Below are 14,207 nucleotides of genomic sequence, written 5' to 3'. Positions count from 1 at the left end.
AAATCAAATGAGCGACATAAACAGTATAAAACCTGACCATTCAATTTTCTAAATGTTGCCAATACAAACAAGACGGCAGAATTTAAAGCACAGTTTTAACGATAAGAGACATTTTATGAAACTTTGACCTTATCTGACCTTGAAGAAGAGCTCAGAGGTCAAACGTGACACATTGTAAATCCTTATATGGTACTTTCTATATATTGACAATACACGTTTTGTCAGTTTTCTACCAACAACTTATTAGATTTTACCTTGAAGACCTTTATGGATCCAAATTCTAATGGATTGTTAACATCACAATAATCTACATGCCTACAAAGTTTTATTAGAAATCATTCAAAAATTTTGAGCTATCATGTATACAGACAGAAAGAATGACACACACATGCAAACGCTACCAAAATCATAACCTCCTTGGAAGAGATAATAAACATTTACTACAGGCTCTTTCCATTTTTTTTTTTGTTGTGAAGTAACAGAGAATGTCTTTTCTTTCACATTGTCTTAAATGCAAGGTCTATAAACCTTTCTACAACTAATCTATAAACTCTGTTTTTGTTTTTGACAAAAACATCTTTCTAATTCCTTAGGTAGGGGATGAAGGAGTGTCTTGTATTGATTGGACCAATGAGAATGATCGATTGCTAGTGTGCCAGATGTGCATCAAGCTCGCTGATGTCAACGGGCCACTGAAGTGTAAGGAGCTGCACCTACAATGGACAGAGGGGATCGTCAATGAGTTCTATGAACAAGTATGTTCATGAAAATGTCTCCAATATATTCAGAGCGCAGTTTTGTTAAGTGTTCCCTTAAAAATAACCACTTTCTAAATTATCAGTATTTCAAATCAAAGTAACAAAACCCAAAAAGTATTTTTTTTAAAAATCTAAAATTCTACCAAAATAAGATTTTTTTAGTCTATATTTGCCGAAATCTTTAAATTTAAACTAAAAAATCCCCCAACTTAATCAAATCAACCATTTATTACTGATATCAGAGTAACAGTTTAACACAGTAAAACTCCTAAAAGCCAGTGTAATCAGACTGGATATTTTGCTAAAGCCTAACTTGAATGCCAAAGTACAAGCAGTTTCAAGATGCTACAAACCAAAGAAACCCCCAATATTTTTAAAATTTTAAGTTCATGCAAGCTGATGAGGTGGTTTCCCCCATCGCCTAACGGCAAGAGAGTCCTGAGGCCAAATCCAGCCTTTCAGTGTGGAGTTTGGGCTAGGGTAAGGTTTATTGGTGATTATGAACTGGCCGTAGGTGTAAAACTGTAAGCGGAAGAAAACAGATGAACAGATCACTAAAATCCCCAAATTGAGTTTTTAGCAAAATTTGAAATACAGGAAGTGCTGTGATGCACAGGAGCGCCTCTAGCAGTGTTTTCAGTGTCATCAGGCTGTCATTTGTAAATAAACCAAAGTCCTGTTAGGAGTGGCTGTTGCAGAACTGTTATTAGAGCATTAATGAGAGATATGAGGTCATTTTTCTGTAATAGATTACTGACATAGTTTATGTATCATAAATATCTCAGTATTATTTCAATATTTCAGTCACATGAAAGAAATATAAAGCTATGACAAGTTAAAACCATTTTACATTCAGGGTTTTTGGAGTTATTAATTGTAATTCAAGCTAAATTTCTGTACAAAAACAATAATTATTGTGTTTGATATCACTGTTTTCCTAACGAATCCTGCCAATATAAACCAATAACTTGTGTAAGTTAACCAAAAATGTTCTATATTGGCTGCCTCGTCTACAGCCTCATCAGTGATAAACACAATGTGATTTTCATCGAAGGAAAATCCAACATTCACAGGAGGTCAGTCAGCATGACAAATAAATCCAGTGGGCAAAAAAAGAGGGGAAAAAATCTAAAAACAGAGGTCAGAGTTCACACAGAAGAAAACGAGGCAAGACAAAAAACACAAGCAACGCTAAGAATTCCCGGAAACCTTCCAGATTCCTAATTTCTTTCTAAGTACATTCTTCATTCCTTTCCTTGAATCCTCTTTGAATCCTCTTAACGTCTTAGGCCCTTCTGCCAGAGATGTGAGTAGAGGAGGCGAGTAAGAGACACGGGGAGAGAGCAGTCAAGGCAACAGGCATTTAACTAAATGAGACATCCTGGCTTTGGAGTCGGATTTTTAAAACGATGTCAATTAAATATGATGTTTGGCATAGCGGCATCCTAAATTGTTTTGGTACAGACCAACTACTGCTGTGTTTCATTATTTCTGATGTCATTCAAGCATAACAGTGCGCTTCACAACTTTAATATTGAGGCCATCTTTCAAATAAATTGACAGTGTGTCAAGTTATCATACCTTTTTCTTTTATCAAACAAATACACAAGCAGTGAACTGAACAGTTCCTAAAATAACCTAAAGGAGTGCTTATTTGTAGATTCCTCCTCCCAACATGATTTGTATATTTCAGCAGTTTAGCACTGAGGTAACAACACTTCCACACAAAGGATACACCTGTTGATCCTTCGTTACATCTGCTCTGGTAAGCTTCCTGTCTCCTCGATCCTCTGTCCTTCAAATGCATTTTAGGAACTGAGACAGTCTTGTAATGAGATTGCTGTCCAGGTCACAGGCAGGGGGACAGAAAAGACGAGAAATGAGGAAAAGTCTCTAGACTACACAAAGTAGAAAGACAGTGAGGCAGGGAGTAAAGGAAACTGGGAGAGTGACATTACAGAGGTGACAGGAAATTGGAAAGGAAAGCTAAGAAACGGACAAAATATAACAAAATCTTAAAAAACTTCCAGTATCCATGATAGGGATTTCATTTCTTGCCCCTAGAACATTTCTCTAAGGTATAAATGTGTAGCCACATGTTCCCTCTGACAATAACTGAATATTGAAAACACTTACCTACTAGTTCATGTATTTATTACAGCCACTGTAGATGGATGCCTGGCAACAAATCCTGCTTTAAACTCACAAGACCATAAAGATAACAAGCAAGGATTTTGTAGACAGCATAGCACTAATTTGAAAACTCTTAAGCTTTATTTTTTTCTCAGCGGTACCCACAATATAAATTCCTCTCAAATCAGGTCTTTATGTTAGACATACAGGCTGTGACAGAAGCTTGTTATCACAAGGTTGCTTTGACAGCCACCAAACTTAGCATCAGAATGTGAATTATCTATTTAATCCTTTTTAATGATGGGAAAACGCAGAGAAAGGATATCAAACCAGTGTTCAGCAGCGAGAAACCTCTAATCTGAACTTTGCTGATTCCCGAGGAAAGCGACATGCCTCTCATGTCTGCTGCTTAGCATTCTGGTGTTCCTCTGGAAGCTTTGGCTCAGTTGTCTTAAAAAACTTTATGGATTATGTAAGTCCTTTGAGTGACAGCGTCCCGGGGGGATGGGGGATGGGGGTGAGAGACAGGGTGGCGAGAGACAGAGCGTATGCGCGTGCTTTGCTTTCATAGAGGAGAGGCGCATGACCTAAATGTGCCATCCTTTGACAGCACTCATTCACAGTCGCACTGAGGAAGATCACAAGTGGAACGAGGCTCTCTGTGACATCAGAGTCAGCACAGATATAAACGCACACACACACAAACATGCGCGGATTTTCATCATGCACTGCAATGCACCAATTTAATATTCTAAACTTTAAAAATACTCACTTAAAACAAAGTTTCTCTGTTTGATTGTGCCGTGTCTATAAATACACACACACACACTTTTCACACACAACCACTAGTGCTGTGCACTGACGCCATCCAGGTTTCTGGTTGCCATAGCGATTGGAGCTCTTGGCCCTCTGTACTCCCGGTGAATAGCTCTGAAAGCCCTAACATCATATAACAAACATAAAAGCACAGTACAGGACTGTCACGATGTATTAAAATACAATACAAGCTGTGTGGTCGTGGGTAATCCAACACAAACCACACGATAAACAGGGGCAGATATGACTCCGCTTTGGTTTGTCTTTATGCGGCCTCCGTTTACAGTATACGACTGTTACACAGATGAATACTTAAACAAACATAATTACAATTTATCTGATGCATTGTAGGGAGTCGTGCACCCAGTCTATACATACACAGCAAAGATAATTAGATTCGTGTCTTTATTTACTGGTGGTGACCATGTGGTTACAAATATAAAGATCGCAGTCACCATTACTCTGGAAAATTTCTGCAGACAGCCTCATTTGGATGACTGATACGTACAGATCGGCCATAGTTTGAACTGATGTTTTTCTATTTGTAGTCTTCTTGACCTACTTTCAAGAGACTGTGCCCAGAGGCAGCATATCTGGAAATTTCTGTGCTTCCCACTTGAGTTATACAGAAGACTGGATGCATAGCTGTGTTTACCTTTGAGTGATATCGTGTTTAATTCATATATTGATTTATTTAATATAGAAATTAGTTTATGCTGTGTATAAACCATCTTTAAAAATGTACAGCTCTTGAAGGAGAGAGTGCAAGACATGTCATTTATATTTAATAATTCCTGTTATTCCTACATTTTCATATTTGTACTCTCCCAGGGCGATGAAGAATCATCCCTGGGCCTTCCCATCAGCCCATTCATGGACAGGTCTGCTCCACAGTTGGCTAAACTGCAGGAATCATTCATTACTCACATAGTGGGACCACTGTGCTCCTCCTACGACTCAGCTGCTCTTATGCCGGGACGCTGGGTTGATGAATCTGAGGGAGACCAGGAAGGACAAGATACAGAAGAGGAGGACGAGGATATGGCAGATGAGGATGTGTCAACAAGTTCTGACACCTCACGTATGTCAGTCTCTTGATTGTTCATGTTGTAGGGAATACCTAACTTATGTCACTGCATCGTTCCTGTGAGTATTTACTGCATGGGAGGACATGGTCCAGGATAGACTTTCTGTCATTATTTTTGACTCCATTTATCGCCATTTAGTGCAGCTAGTTTCTGCTGCTGTGATAGATGCAAAAAAGACACACAGTTGAGAACACTATTAATTACTACACATACTCCTAATGGGATAAATAGTTATCATTTGTTTTCTTGCAACAACAAGTGCTGCGCAAGTGGCCATAATGGTTGTTTATACAATGTCTGATATGACCCACGTGAACCAGACAAACTGTAAAATTATAATGTGGAATGACCCTTTAACGATCGTAGCGTGTGTCTGTATGAACCCATCTCCTCCGTAACAGACTGGGCCAATCTGAATGAAACTTTGCACCAACGTTGCCACACGTACAGTGATTATCAGCATCTATAATTTATTATTAGAAATTCCAGTTCTTTTGATTTTCATATATATGATGCTCATTTCATCATCCCCCTGCAAGTGCAATGTTAGTTTCTCTTTTTACAGTAGTTTCATGTGTCATGTTCCCGTTATTCCTGTAAATAAAATTAAAAAACAAACAAGCAAACCACAGGTTTCTTAAATTTTGCTTTTAGCACAAAAAGAATATATGTGTGTGTATATATATGTGTTAATTATCTCGCTGTAAAGGTGCAGACTCACTGTTTTCCTGTTTCATGCCTTTCTCATAACACATGTGTAAAATTAATATCAGTCCTATCTTGTAGCTCTCTGCAAGAAAACAAATGAGCATGTTTCCAAAAAATCTTCTATTTCTACTCTATTTCAATCCCAGAATCTTCTCTAACTGTTGGTTTTCTGTCTGACAGAGCGGCAAGAAGCCAAAAAGGTGAGCAGGAGGAAAGTGTTTTGCCAGATCACACAGCATCTTTTGGAAAACCATGAAATGTGGAAAAGAGTGCTTGCTGCAGAAGCCCAGGAGGAGGCTCAGGAAGAGAATCCAAACTGCATTGGCAACCCCACCGATCCAATAACAGCCATTCACGAGGAAGAGGAGGAGCAGGCGAGCAAAGAGGAGTCGACTGATGGCCTTAATGAAAGGGAAGAGGTGCCAGCTATAGAGGAAGAGGAGATCCTTCCACAATCGGACACTTCAGGAGAAAAAGAGGAAGAACCTGAGTGAAATGATGAACTCTGACCTCCTCTTAAACCAGGAATCTGAACGTTGTCCAAAACGATTTTGTTTTTTTTGGTTTTTCTTTCCTAACTAAACTCTTTATATGGTAGCCAGCACATCACTTTGACACAACACTGTAGAGGATGTTTTGGGTAAAATGTGCCTAACAAAAACAGGGTTGAGGACAGGGATAAACTCGTACCCAGTGCATCTGACGAGGAGAGAGATGTGAGACGAGCAAGAAGATGAAGCGACAAAGGAGGGAAAATAGAGAAAAACTGAGAGTGAATAATCAAGATGGAGTGCATTTGTTTGTTTTGCTGTTTGTTTTAGTTTGGATTTGGCACCCAGACTGCTCATCTTGCACTATGGGCCAACCACGCTGATTCACATCTTCACTCCACCAGTGAGTAATACACTGTCACCCCGCTCCCCCCCTCCCACACACACTCCTCTCTTTAGTTCCCATGCTATCAGCACACTTTGGAGCCACGCAGCTGCTCGAGGATGTGCACCAGGCCCCTTCTCCGTGAACACAATGGGATGAAAGCCAGCGAAAAAGCCGTGTCCACTGAGCCTCTGCCACGTGAATTTCAGGAGGAGATTGAAAAAAAGAGCCAGTGGTCATGCATTGTGTACACACACTTCACACAGACACACACAGTGCTATAGCAGAAACACACTCCATGCTCCGAACAGATAGGAAGTTTAACAAAGAACTCTGTTGCACCAAAAGCTTTATTCTCATTCAAGGAAAAACATACAAAACAATGTTTTGTTCTTGTCAAACAATGTTAGTCAGCAATCATTTCTCCCTTTCTTTTGTTATAATCAGTTCAGCGCACCTACACGTTTCCAGTCTGCATAACTCAGGAAGGCAGAAACCCTTAGAGATCGAGAAACAAAAAAAGGACCTCTAGTGTTCTTGTCCTTTTAATTGTCACTGCTTCTGCCTTTTTTGTCACATCAGTGCGTCCCCAGCAGAGTGTGGTTCTCTTTGTGCAACACATAATGCACATTAATATTAATCACACTACAGCTAACTCTCAAGAAAGAAACCAGTCGGTAATATAAGGTGTTTTCTTATTGCAGGCACATATGATCTGTGCCCACATTTATGTGACCGCTCAACTTCTTGGATCAATCTTTAAGGGATTTGTTAAAGAGAAGAAATTCTGTTTCTCTCCAGTGTAACTTATAGGTTGGTATGTAGGCCAAATGTTTCAGAAAGTGCAGTAATCCGCCATAGTGGACTAGGCCAGAGCTGAGTCACAGCTCCAAATTACCCAAGAAGATTTACGTTAATAAGACATTTCAACACTGTGAGGCTTATTGCCATGCAGGAGGTGCTGTGCACCCACAAAAAAACTATACATGGAAGCGTAGGACCGAGTCCACACGCATAGGGGTATTCTTTCAAACAGGGGTTTCCCTTTGTTGTTCTAAGCAAATAAATCTGATAAAACACCCTTAAAATGTTTCAGTCCACATGAATGCAAAAGCAGTTAACGAGGCAAAAGTCAGTGATGTACATCTACAGTTGCTTAAAATTGCCTCATGTAAACAAAAGATATGATAGCGTGAACTTTGACCTCTCGAGCCAAAAAACCTTTAGAAAGAGTTTAGAAATATCTGCACCATGAAGGCTATCTGTGTTTTGGAGTGACTTTTAATGACACATAGAAAAAGCTGTAGAAATAACTTTAAAGAACTACTTGTACAAGTCTTTCACTTCCATAAAAAGCCAAAGAAAGTTATAGTGGAAACAGTAAGCCCCTTACATTTCTGAATCCAGCTTAAAAAATAACCACATGTACACAAATATATGATATTTACTATCAATTTATTGAATAATGTAGTTTACCTACTCTTTTTTAAGAGACTATTTCTCTTCACTCTTTTATTAATGTCACTGTTTGCGCTCGTCTTTGATGTCCTCGGACATTCATATTTGCCGTAATGGAAGAAAATGTGTGAAAAAAGAAGAATAGCCTCGGTAATGAGGCTTATTAATGGAAGAATCCTTTCAGCTGGACTTGGAGCTGCTCATGAGAGGTCAGAGGGGTCTCGGATCTTTGTCACAGTTCAGCTGATTCTTTCTGGTGTAAGTCTTTGAAGATGAGCCAGTTTGGTTGGATTCAAAATCATGTGATGATCCACTTCTCCAATTCTCCAAACCGTATTACAGGGATATGCAGTGCAGTGTATTTGATCTGACGTCAGAAAAGCAACAGGGGCTCTTTGTGGATTCAGATCTCAAGAATTTAGGTTACTTACTTTCTTCATGCAGTGAGCTGTAATGGACAGTTGTTTTTCTTTTATCATATTTGCAAAATAAAAAAAGGATGCATTCATTTTGACAAGACTTTTTTGGGAACCTGCCTGACACTTGAGGTAGGATCGAGGTAGAGATATCGAAGAGGCAGTACAGCATTGTTGACCTGTAGCAATGGATTTTCTGCTTCTGTGGTAAATCTCTGTAGCAGTTTGACAGATTTTATTATTTTATAACGCAACAATTTCAAATCCCTCAAAGAGTGTAAACAATTTGAAGCCACAGACGTCACAAGTGACAGGTGATACGCTAGCTTTGGCTTGGCAATTCTACTTGTACCTGAAGTGATTAGACAGGGATTAGAGCGGAGCATTAACAGGGCGGAAACAGCAAACAGCAGTGCTGAAATTAAACCTAAAAAGAAAAACAAAATACAAAAACTGTGACAGAAATATAAAAAGCAGCATTACACTTTTCAGTAAGTGTACACTTTATGCAGTTAGATGTTAAACACTGGATCTAAGTCACTAAGAAATCCATCAAGCAGGCTTGTTTGCTTATTTTTACTGGCTGAACTTGTCCTATTGTAACCCAATTTCTTAACTCAATTAGAGTTTTGCTAATACTCTGCTAATACTGTGTAAATCTGCAGCTGTATCCATTGCACTGTTATCAAAATGTCCATTGTGCAAAGGAGGGCTAAACAGTGCAGCATAATTCCTTTACTGCTTATACCCTGTACTTACAAAGGAGTGCAGTACCACAGCTTCTTTTTAATACTATGAAAAAAAGGCCTGCGCTAACTAAATCCTGGGCTCTTTGTTCATGTTTCAGTTCAAATTCAAAGCTCTTTGGTGTCTTTTTTATTTACAGTTGCTATCACTCAAACTCAAAGACGGAAAAACTTAATTAGGTTTTGATTCATAAATTATATGTAGCAAAAACACAAATCAAAGCAGAATTACCTTCAGCATTGATGTCAATCACACAGAAATCCCTGACTAAAAATTTTTTTTTTAAAAAAAGCTTGATAATTAAAAGAAAAAGGAAGAAAAAGTAAAGGCAAATCGATATGTGATTTACTTGGTAGCAAAAACTGCAGCACTAGTTGTATTTGCATATTTGTAGCATGTGCGGCAATCCGCTCTTGGCTTTACGTGTCACTTCCTGGACCAGTCGTCTTCCACTAGCCTTTCTTTGCATTGGCTTGTTCTGATAGGTTCGCTTATAGCAGGAAAAAATGACCTGTACACACCAGCTGATACACAACGGAGCAACACAACTGTAGGTCAAGACATTATTTAGGTTTGCAAGCTTTTAAACTTCAGTTTTAAAAAACATCAACCCACCTCGTTGCAAGAAACTGCAAGCCTCCTGTCGTACACGTGAATGAGCATGAGCGCCATGCGCTGTAAATACCTGATGCACTATGGAGTATATCAGTACCTCACGTATAATCTAATGTGAACTCTATTACATTGGATATTTCATGTTTCACACCTGTATGGTCCCATTCTCCACCTGTGTTTGGGGGTTTTGTAGACTGTTTCAGATCTCTTTACTTTGTTTTCACTTATAAGAAATTTGAAGCTTAACAGGTTAGTCAAAAGAGAAATTTACCCTTTGGACACTTCAAAGAGACTTAAGTCAAAGCTGTGATATCGTTTCAAGTTGTTATTTAGTTTATTTTCATATTCATTTCAGTAATGTAAGAACACTGCAGCGTGTTGCTGTGTAACATTTTAGGGATTTAACTAGAGGGGAATGATGAACTCGTCAAGGTTTCAAGGGTCACATGGTTTAGCTTCTCACTACAAATCAAATATTCTTTAATCGTTGCTAACCATATTTCAATAAGGACAGATCACTTGGAAGAACTGAACGTAATTTATTGAGATAGAGGAGTTAATGTGTTTGGCGATTAGACTCCGATGAGCCATCATGGCAGAATGGAATCCTAGCAGTGACAGGACCACCACCAGTCTGAAGACTGAAGCTTGAATAGAGCTCTGGCTGAGGTGTCTGAGGTGGAGATGGGGAGGAGATGGTATGCAGGAAAGACAGTCTGAAAGGGAGAATGACAGAGAGCACAGATTTAAACCATTCTAAGTGCAGGCTGATTGGCTCAAAGAAGGCAGGCGAGAAGATGATTGGACTAGTGTAATGATGTAAGGATTGAGATTGACAGCGTGGGAAAGGGGTAGACATGGGCCGAACACCCAGGAAAAGCAGGCAGATGGGTGAATACAGATCTTCCTTATTGAACTAACATAAGCTTCATTTAAACATAGGCGTTACAGTTTTAGATATAAGTGTTTTCCTGCATTTCAAGGCAGCCGTTGGTTTTGTTTCATATCTGCACAATAATTAAAGAAAAAAATCTGGTAGCACATGCTGGAAATTTGCTTGAAGTTGAAACGTATTCAAGTGAGAAAAACAGTTATTTTTGCTAATGTTTGAATATTGTTGAATCCATCGTGTAATTTAAATCGAGCTTTGCATTATGTCAAGAAAACTTAATGAAGTCCTAACGTTAACTGAGATGTAATAGATAACTTTTAAAAAAAGTTTTGCATAACTAACAGGAAACCAAAGAAAGCCTGTTTTGTGAAACACGGCTGCATTGTGTAATTTAAAGTATACACTATAGCTGATTTGGAGTAAATAGGCTGATACATGGAAAGCGACATAGTTAGCTGAAGAAGCTGAGTAAAAAATTCTTTACTACCACAAAAAATGTCACATCTGTCAGCTTTTTGTTCTTTGTCATCACAGCAGCACTGGTCAGCGATTTGTACCAGGCAATCACATGGCAGTCATAACTCTTATTTTCTCTTAATTGAAAACAAAAAAACAATATTAGAAATATTAGTTTAAAAAAGAGACAAACAAGAAAACTGCAGGGTCACAAACTACCCAGTTATTTCACTTTATAAGAGCCAGCATGAGCCAGTTTCCTTTAAATGTCGAGGGGGAGATTGCCAAACACTGGATGAACTTGTGCAAACCAAAGAAACTTTTTGAACGTTGCGTTTTTTTGTGATTTGCACAGAAACAAGCCCTAAAAGGAGCATGTTTTTGGTCAGTGTTATTCCAATACTGGTGAGGGTATCTGAATATGCATATATATTTTGTTCTGTGAAGATAATAATGTATTCAAGAATTATTGGTATCCATCTGGCATCACCACCGCTCATGGTGACGTGCACGTTAACTGCCTGTTATTCTTTCACTGCCATGTCAACAGGCACCAGTAGCAATGTAACCGGCCTACTGTTCTGTTCTTAGACTGAAGCTCTTGTAGTTGTTTTTTTCTTTTCTTATTTGAACCAAAAAAAACTTTTCTTTTTGTATTGTTTGTTGTTTTGGCCAATTTCAAAGGGGAACATGCTCCTGTGCCATTTTCACATATATGTATGTAGACATTGTTTGAATGCTATATTCGTTAGTTTTCCTCTTTTGTCAGAAAGGAAACCAAAAGTCTTTTTTTCACAACTTTAAGCACGATAAAGGAGACTGGTATGTTTTTATCTACTATAGCAGGCACTTCACAGATTCAATTCTTTCCTTCTCTTTAGTATCTTGCACTTAACACATGTAGCAATACCAACAGGATGAAGAAAATGTGTGATTCACCAGTATTTAAGTGAAATTTGACATTTTATTTCAAGATATTGTTTGACTTTGTATAAAAAATATATACTGTACAGATTCAAAAGTATATTATGACAAAAAAAAACTTTTAGAAAAATATTTATTTTTACTGTTTTGGAATTTAGACACAATACTGTAGCTCCTCTATTGCCAGACTTACTGGAAGTGCCTCTTGATAATGTATTACAAAATAACTATACAATATATTGGGATTATTAGAACCTGTCACTAGCAGAGCAGTGTTGTTGTTGTAATGTGAATATTGTTGAATAATAAGATTTATAAATGCTTCACGTGTGTGTCTTTCTTTGGTCATTTCTCCAAAAAATTGCAGGAATCTCTCTTTAAAGAAATACACAAATATGTTTTCTGTGTTTTCTGCATGACAGAAATTTGAATTTATAATTACACTTTAGAATGTACAGTCCCCGGCCACTTTATTAAGAATACATGTTCAACTGCTTGTGAGCACAAAGATCTACTCAGCCAATCTTATGACAGAAACTCAGTGCATTAAGGCATGCGGACATCGTCAAGACAACTTCCTGATGTTCAAATCAAGCATCAAAATGGGGAAGAAATGTTATTTATCTGAATTTGAATGCTACATGGTTATTGGTGCCAGACAGGCTCTTCTGATTGTTTCAGAAACTGCTGATCTGCTGGGATTTTCCCACATGGCCATCTCTAGAGTTTACAGAGACTGGTCTGTAAAGGAGAAAATGTCCAGTGAGCGGCAGTCCTCTGGGTCAAAATGTCTTGCTGAAGTCAGAGGTCAGATGAAAATAGCCAGAAAAGTTGGAGCTGACAGGAAGGCAACAATAACTCCGATAACCACTTGCTTCAACCAAGGTGTGCAGAAGAGCATCTGTGAATGCACAGCACACTGAACCTTGAAGCAGGTAGGCTACAGCAGCAGAAGACCACATTCCTGTCTGCTAAGAAAAGGAAACTGAGGCTACAATTTGTACAGACCTATGAAGAAACTAGACAACAGATGAGTGGGAAAATGGTGCCTGAGTCTCATTTTCTGCTGAAATATTTGAATGACAGAGTCATAAACAACATGAACAGCTGCCTTGTATCGATGGTTCAAGCTAGTTGTTGGTGCAATAGTGTAGAGAATGTTTTCTTGGCACGCTTTGGGCTCCTTAGTACCAACTGAGCATTGTTAGTGCCAGAGTCTACCTGTGTATTCCTGCTGACCGCGTCCATCCCTTTATGTCTACCCATCTTCTGATGGATGCTTCCAGCAATATAACTTATCATGTCATAAAGCTCAAATCATTTCAAACTGGTCTCTTGAGCATGACAACAAGTTCATTGTATTGAAATGTCCTCCACAGTCACCAGATTTCAATCCAATAGAGCACCTTTGGGATATGGTGGAACAAAGGATTCACATCGTGGATGTGCAGCCAACAAGTTTGCACCAACTGTGTGATGTCATCATGTCAATATGGAACAAAATGTCTTCTCCACTCTTCGGGACAGAGATCGCAAACGTCAGTCCCAGGATCCGTCGTGAGTCACTCACCCAGTCAACGTCTGAGCCGGTATGGCTTCAGTTATACTGTATGTCTCTCGCTCATATTCGAGGTAGGCTTGGGAAGCATGGGGGCTAGTCTGGGCCCCCTACTGGATACACACACCTTGGATGCTCACAACACATGAAACTGGGTTTAATCTTACTAGTGATGTCATGTTTTTGTTGTTGTTGTTTTAAATGAGTATCAACTCAGTCCTTACGTTCTTAAAAGTCCTTTAGACAAATTATCATCACATATTGCTCTCTGAATAATTCTCTAATTCTAAACCTTTTTGTCAAATTAATGGAATTTTTTAAAAAGTTATTAGTATTTACTAATTCTGATGTAGACAGTCGAATAAATCAGCTGCATCTCTTCTCTAGTACAGATCTAAATGTGTTTATTAATCTTGTTTTCACTAAAGCTGCCTTTCTCTCGAAGTGGTCTTTGTCGGATTGATTTTACGTCAGCCTTTGGAATTTACTGATGAGTGTATTAAATATCATGAGACATCTTTTTCTACCATTTGCTCTGTGAACTGAAAATATAGGACAAGTTTTGCCCTTGATCTTTATGATGTGCTACATTTCAGTATGATGGTTTATGCACAAGCCAGTGGCCTACATTTTTCTCTCAGTTTTCATTCTGTATTCTGCAAGGAATACATGTATACTCTCCAGGGAGACGCTTGCTCTTTTCCCCATCACTCCCCCCCCCCCTCTTTTCACTCTCAGTCAGTTCTGGTCATTCTGTCCTAT

The 14,207-nt window shown here is 38.6% G+C and overlaps 1 protein-coding gene across 2 annotated transcripts in view; it reads left to right on the top strand.

The window, feature by feature from the left end:
• The window catches only part of pde3a (phosphodiesterase 3A, cGMP-inhibited), a 60,110-nt gene extending 47,897 nt beyond the window's left edge, over positions 1–12,213 (top strand). For both annotated transcript variants that reach the window (XM_005474687.4, XM_013269367.3), the window contains exons 13-15: positions 594–755; positions 4,539–4,788; positions 5,684–12,213. In XM_005474687.4, coding sequence (XP_005474744.1) covers positions 594–755; positions 4,539–4,788; positions 5,684–5,997 — 726 coding nt within the window. In that variant the 3' untranslated portion in view covers positions 5,998–12,213. The remainder of the gene's footprint in view (positions 1–593; positions 756–4,538; positions 4,789–5,683) is intronic.
• The last annotated feature ends 1,994 nt before the right edge of the window (positions 12,214–14,207 follow it).

Source organism: Oreochromis niloticus, linkage group LG14 (assembly GCF_001858045.2).
Source record: "Oreochromis niloticus isolate F11D_XX linkage group LG14, O_niloticus_UMD_NMBU, whole genome shotgun sequence".
Taxonomy (NCBI): domain Eukaryota; kingdom Metazoa; phylum Chordata; class Actinopteri; order Cichliformes; family Cichlidae; genus Oreochromis; species Oreochromis niloticus.
This window is presented reverse-complemented; position numbering and strand designations above follow the sequence as displayed.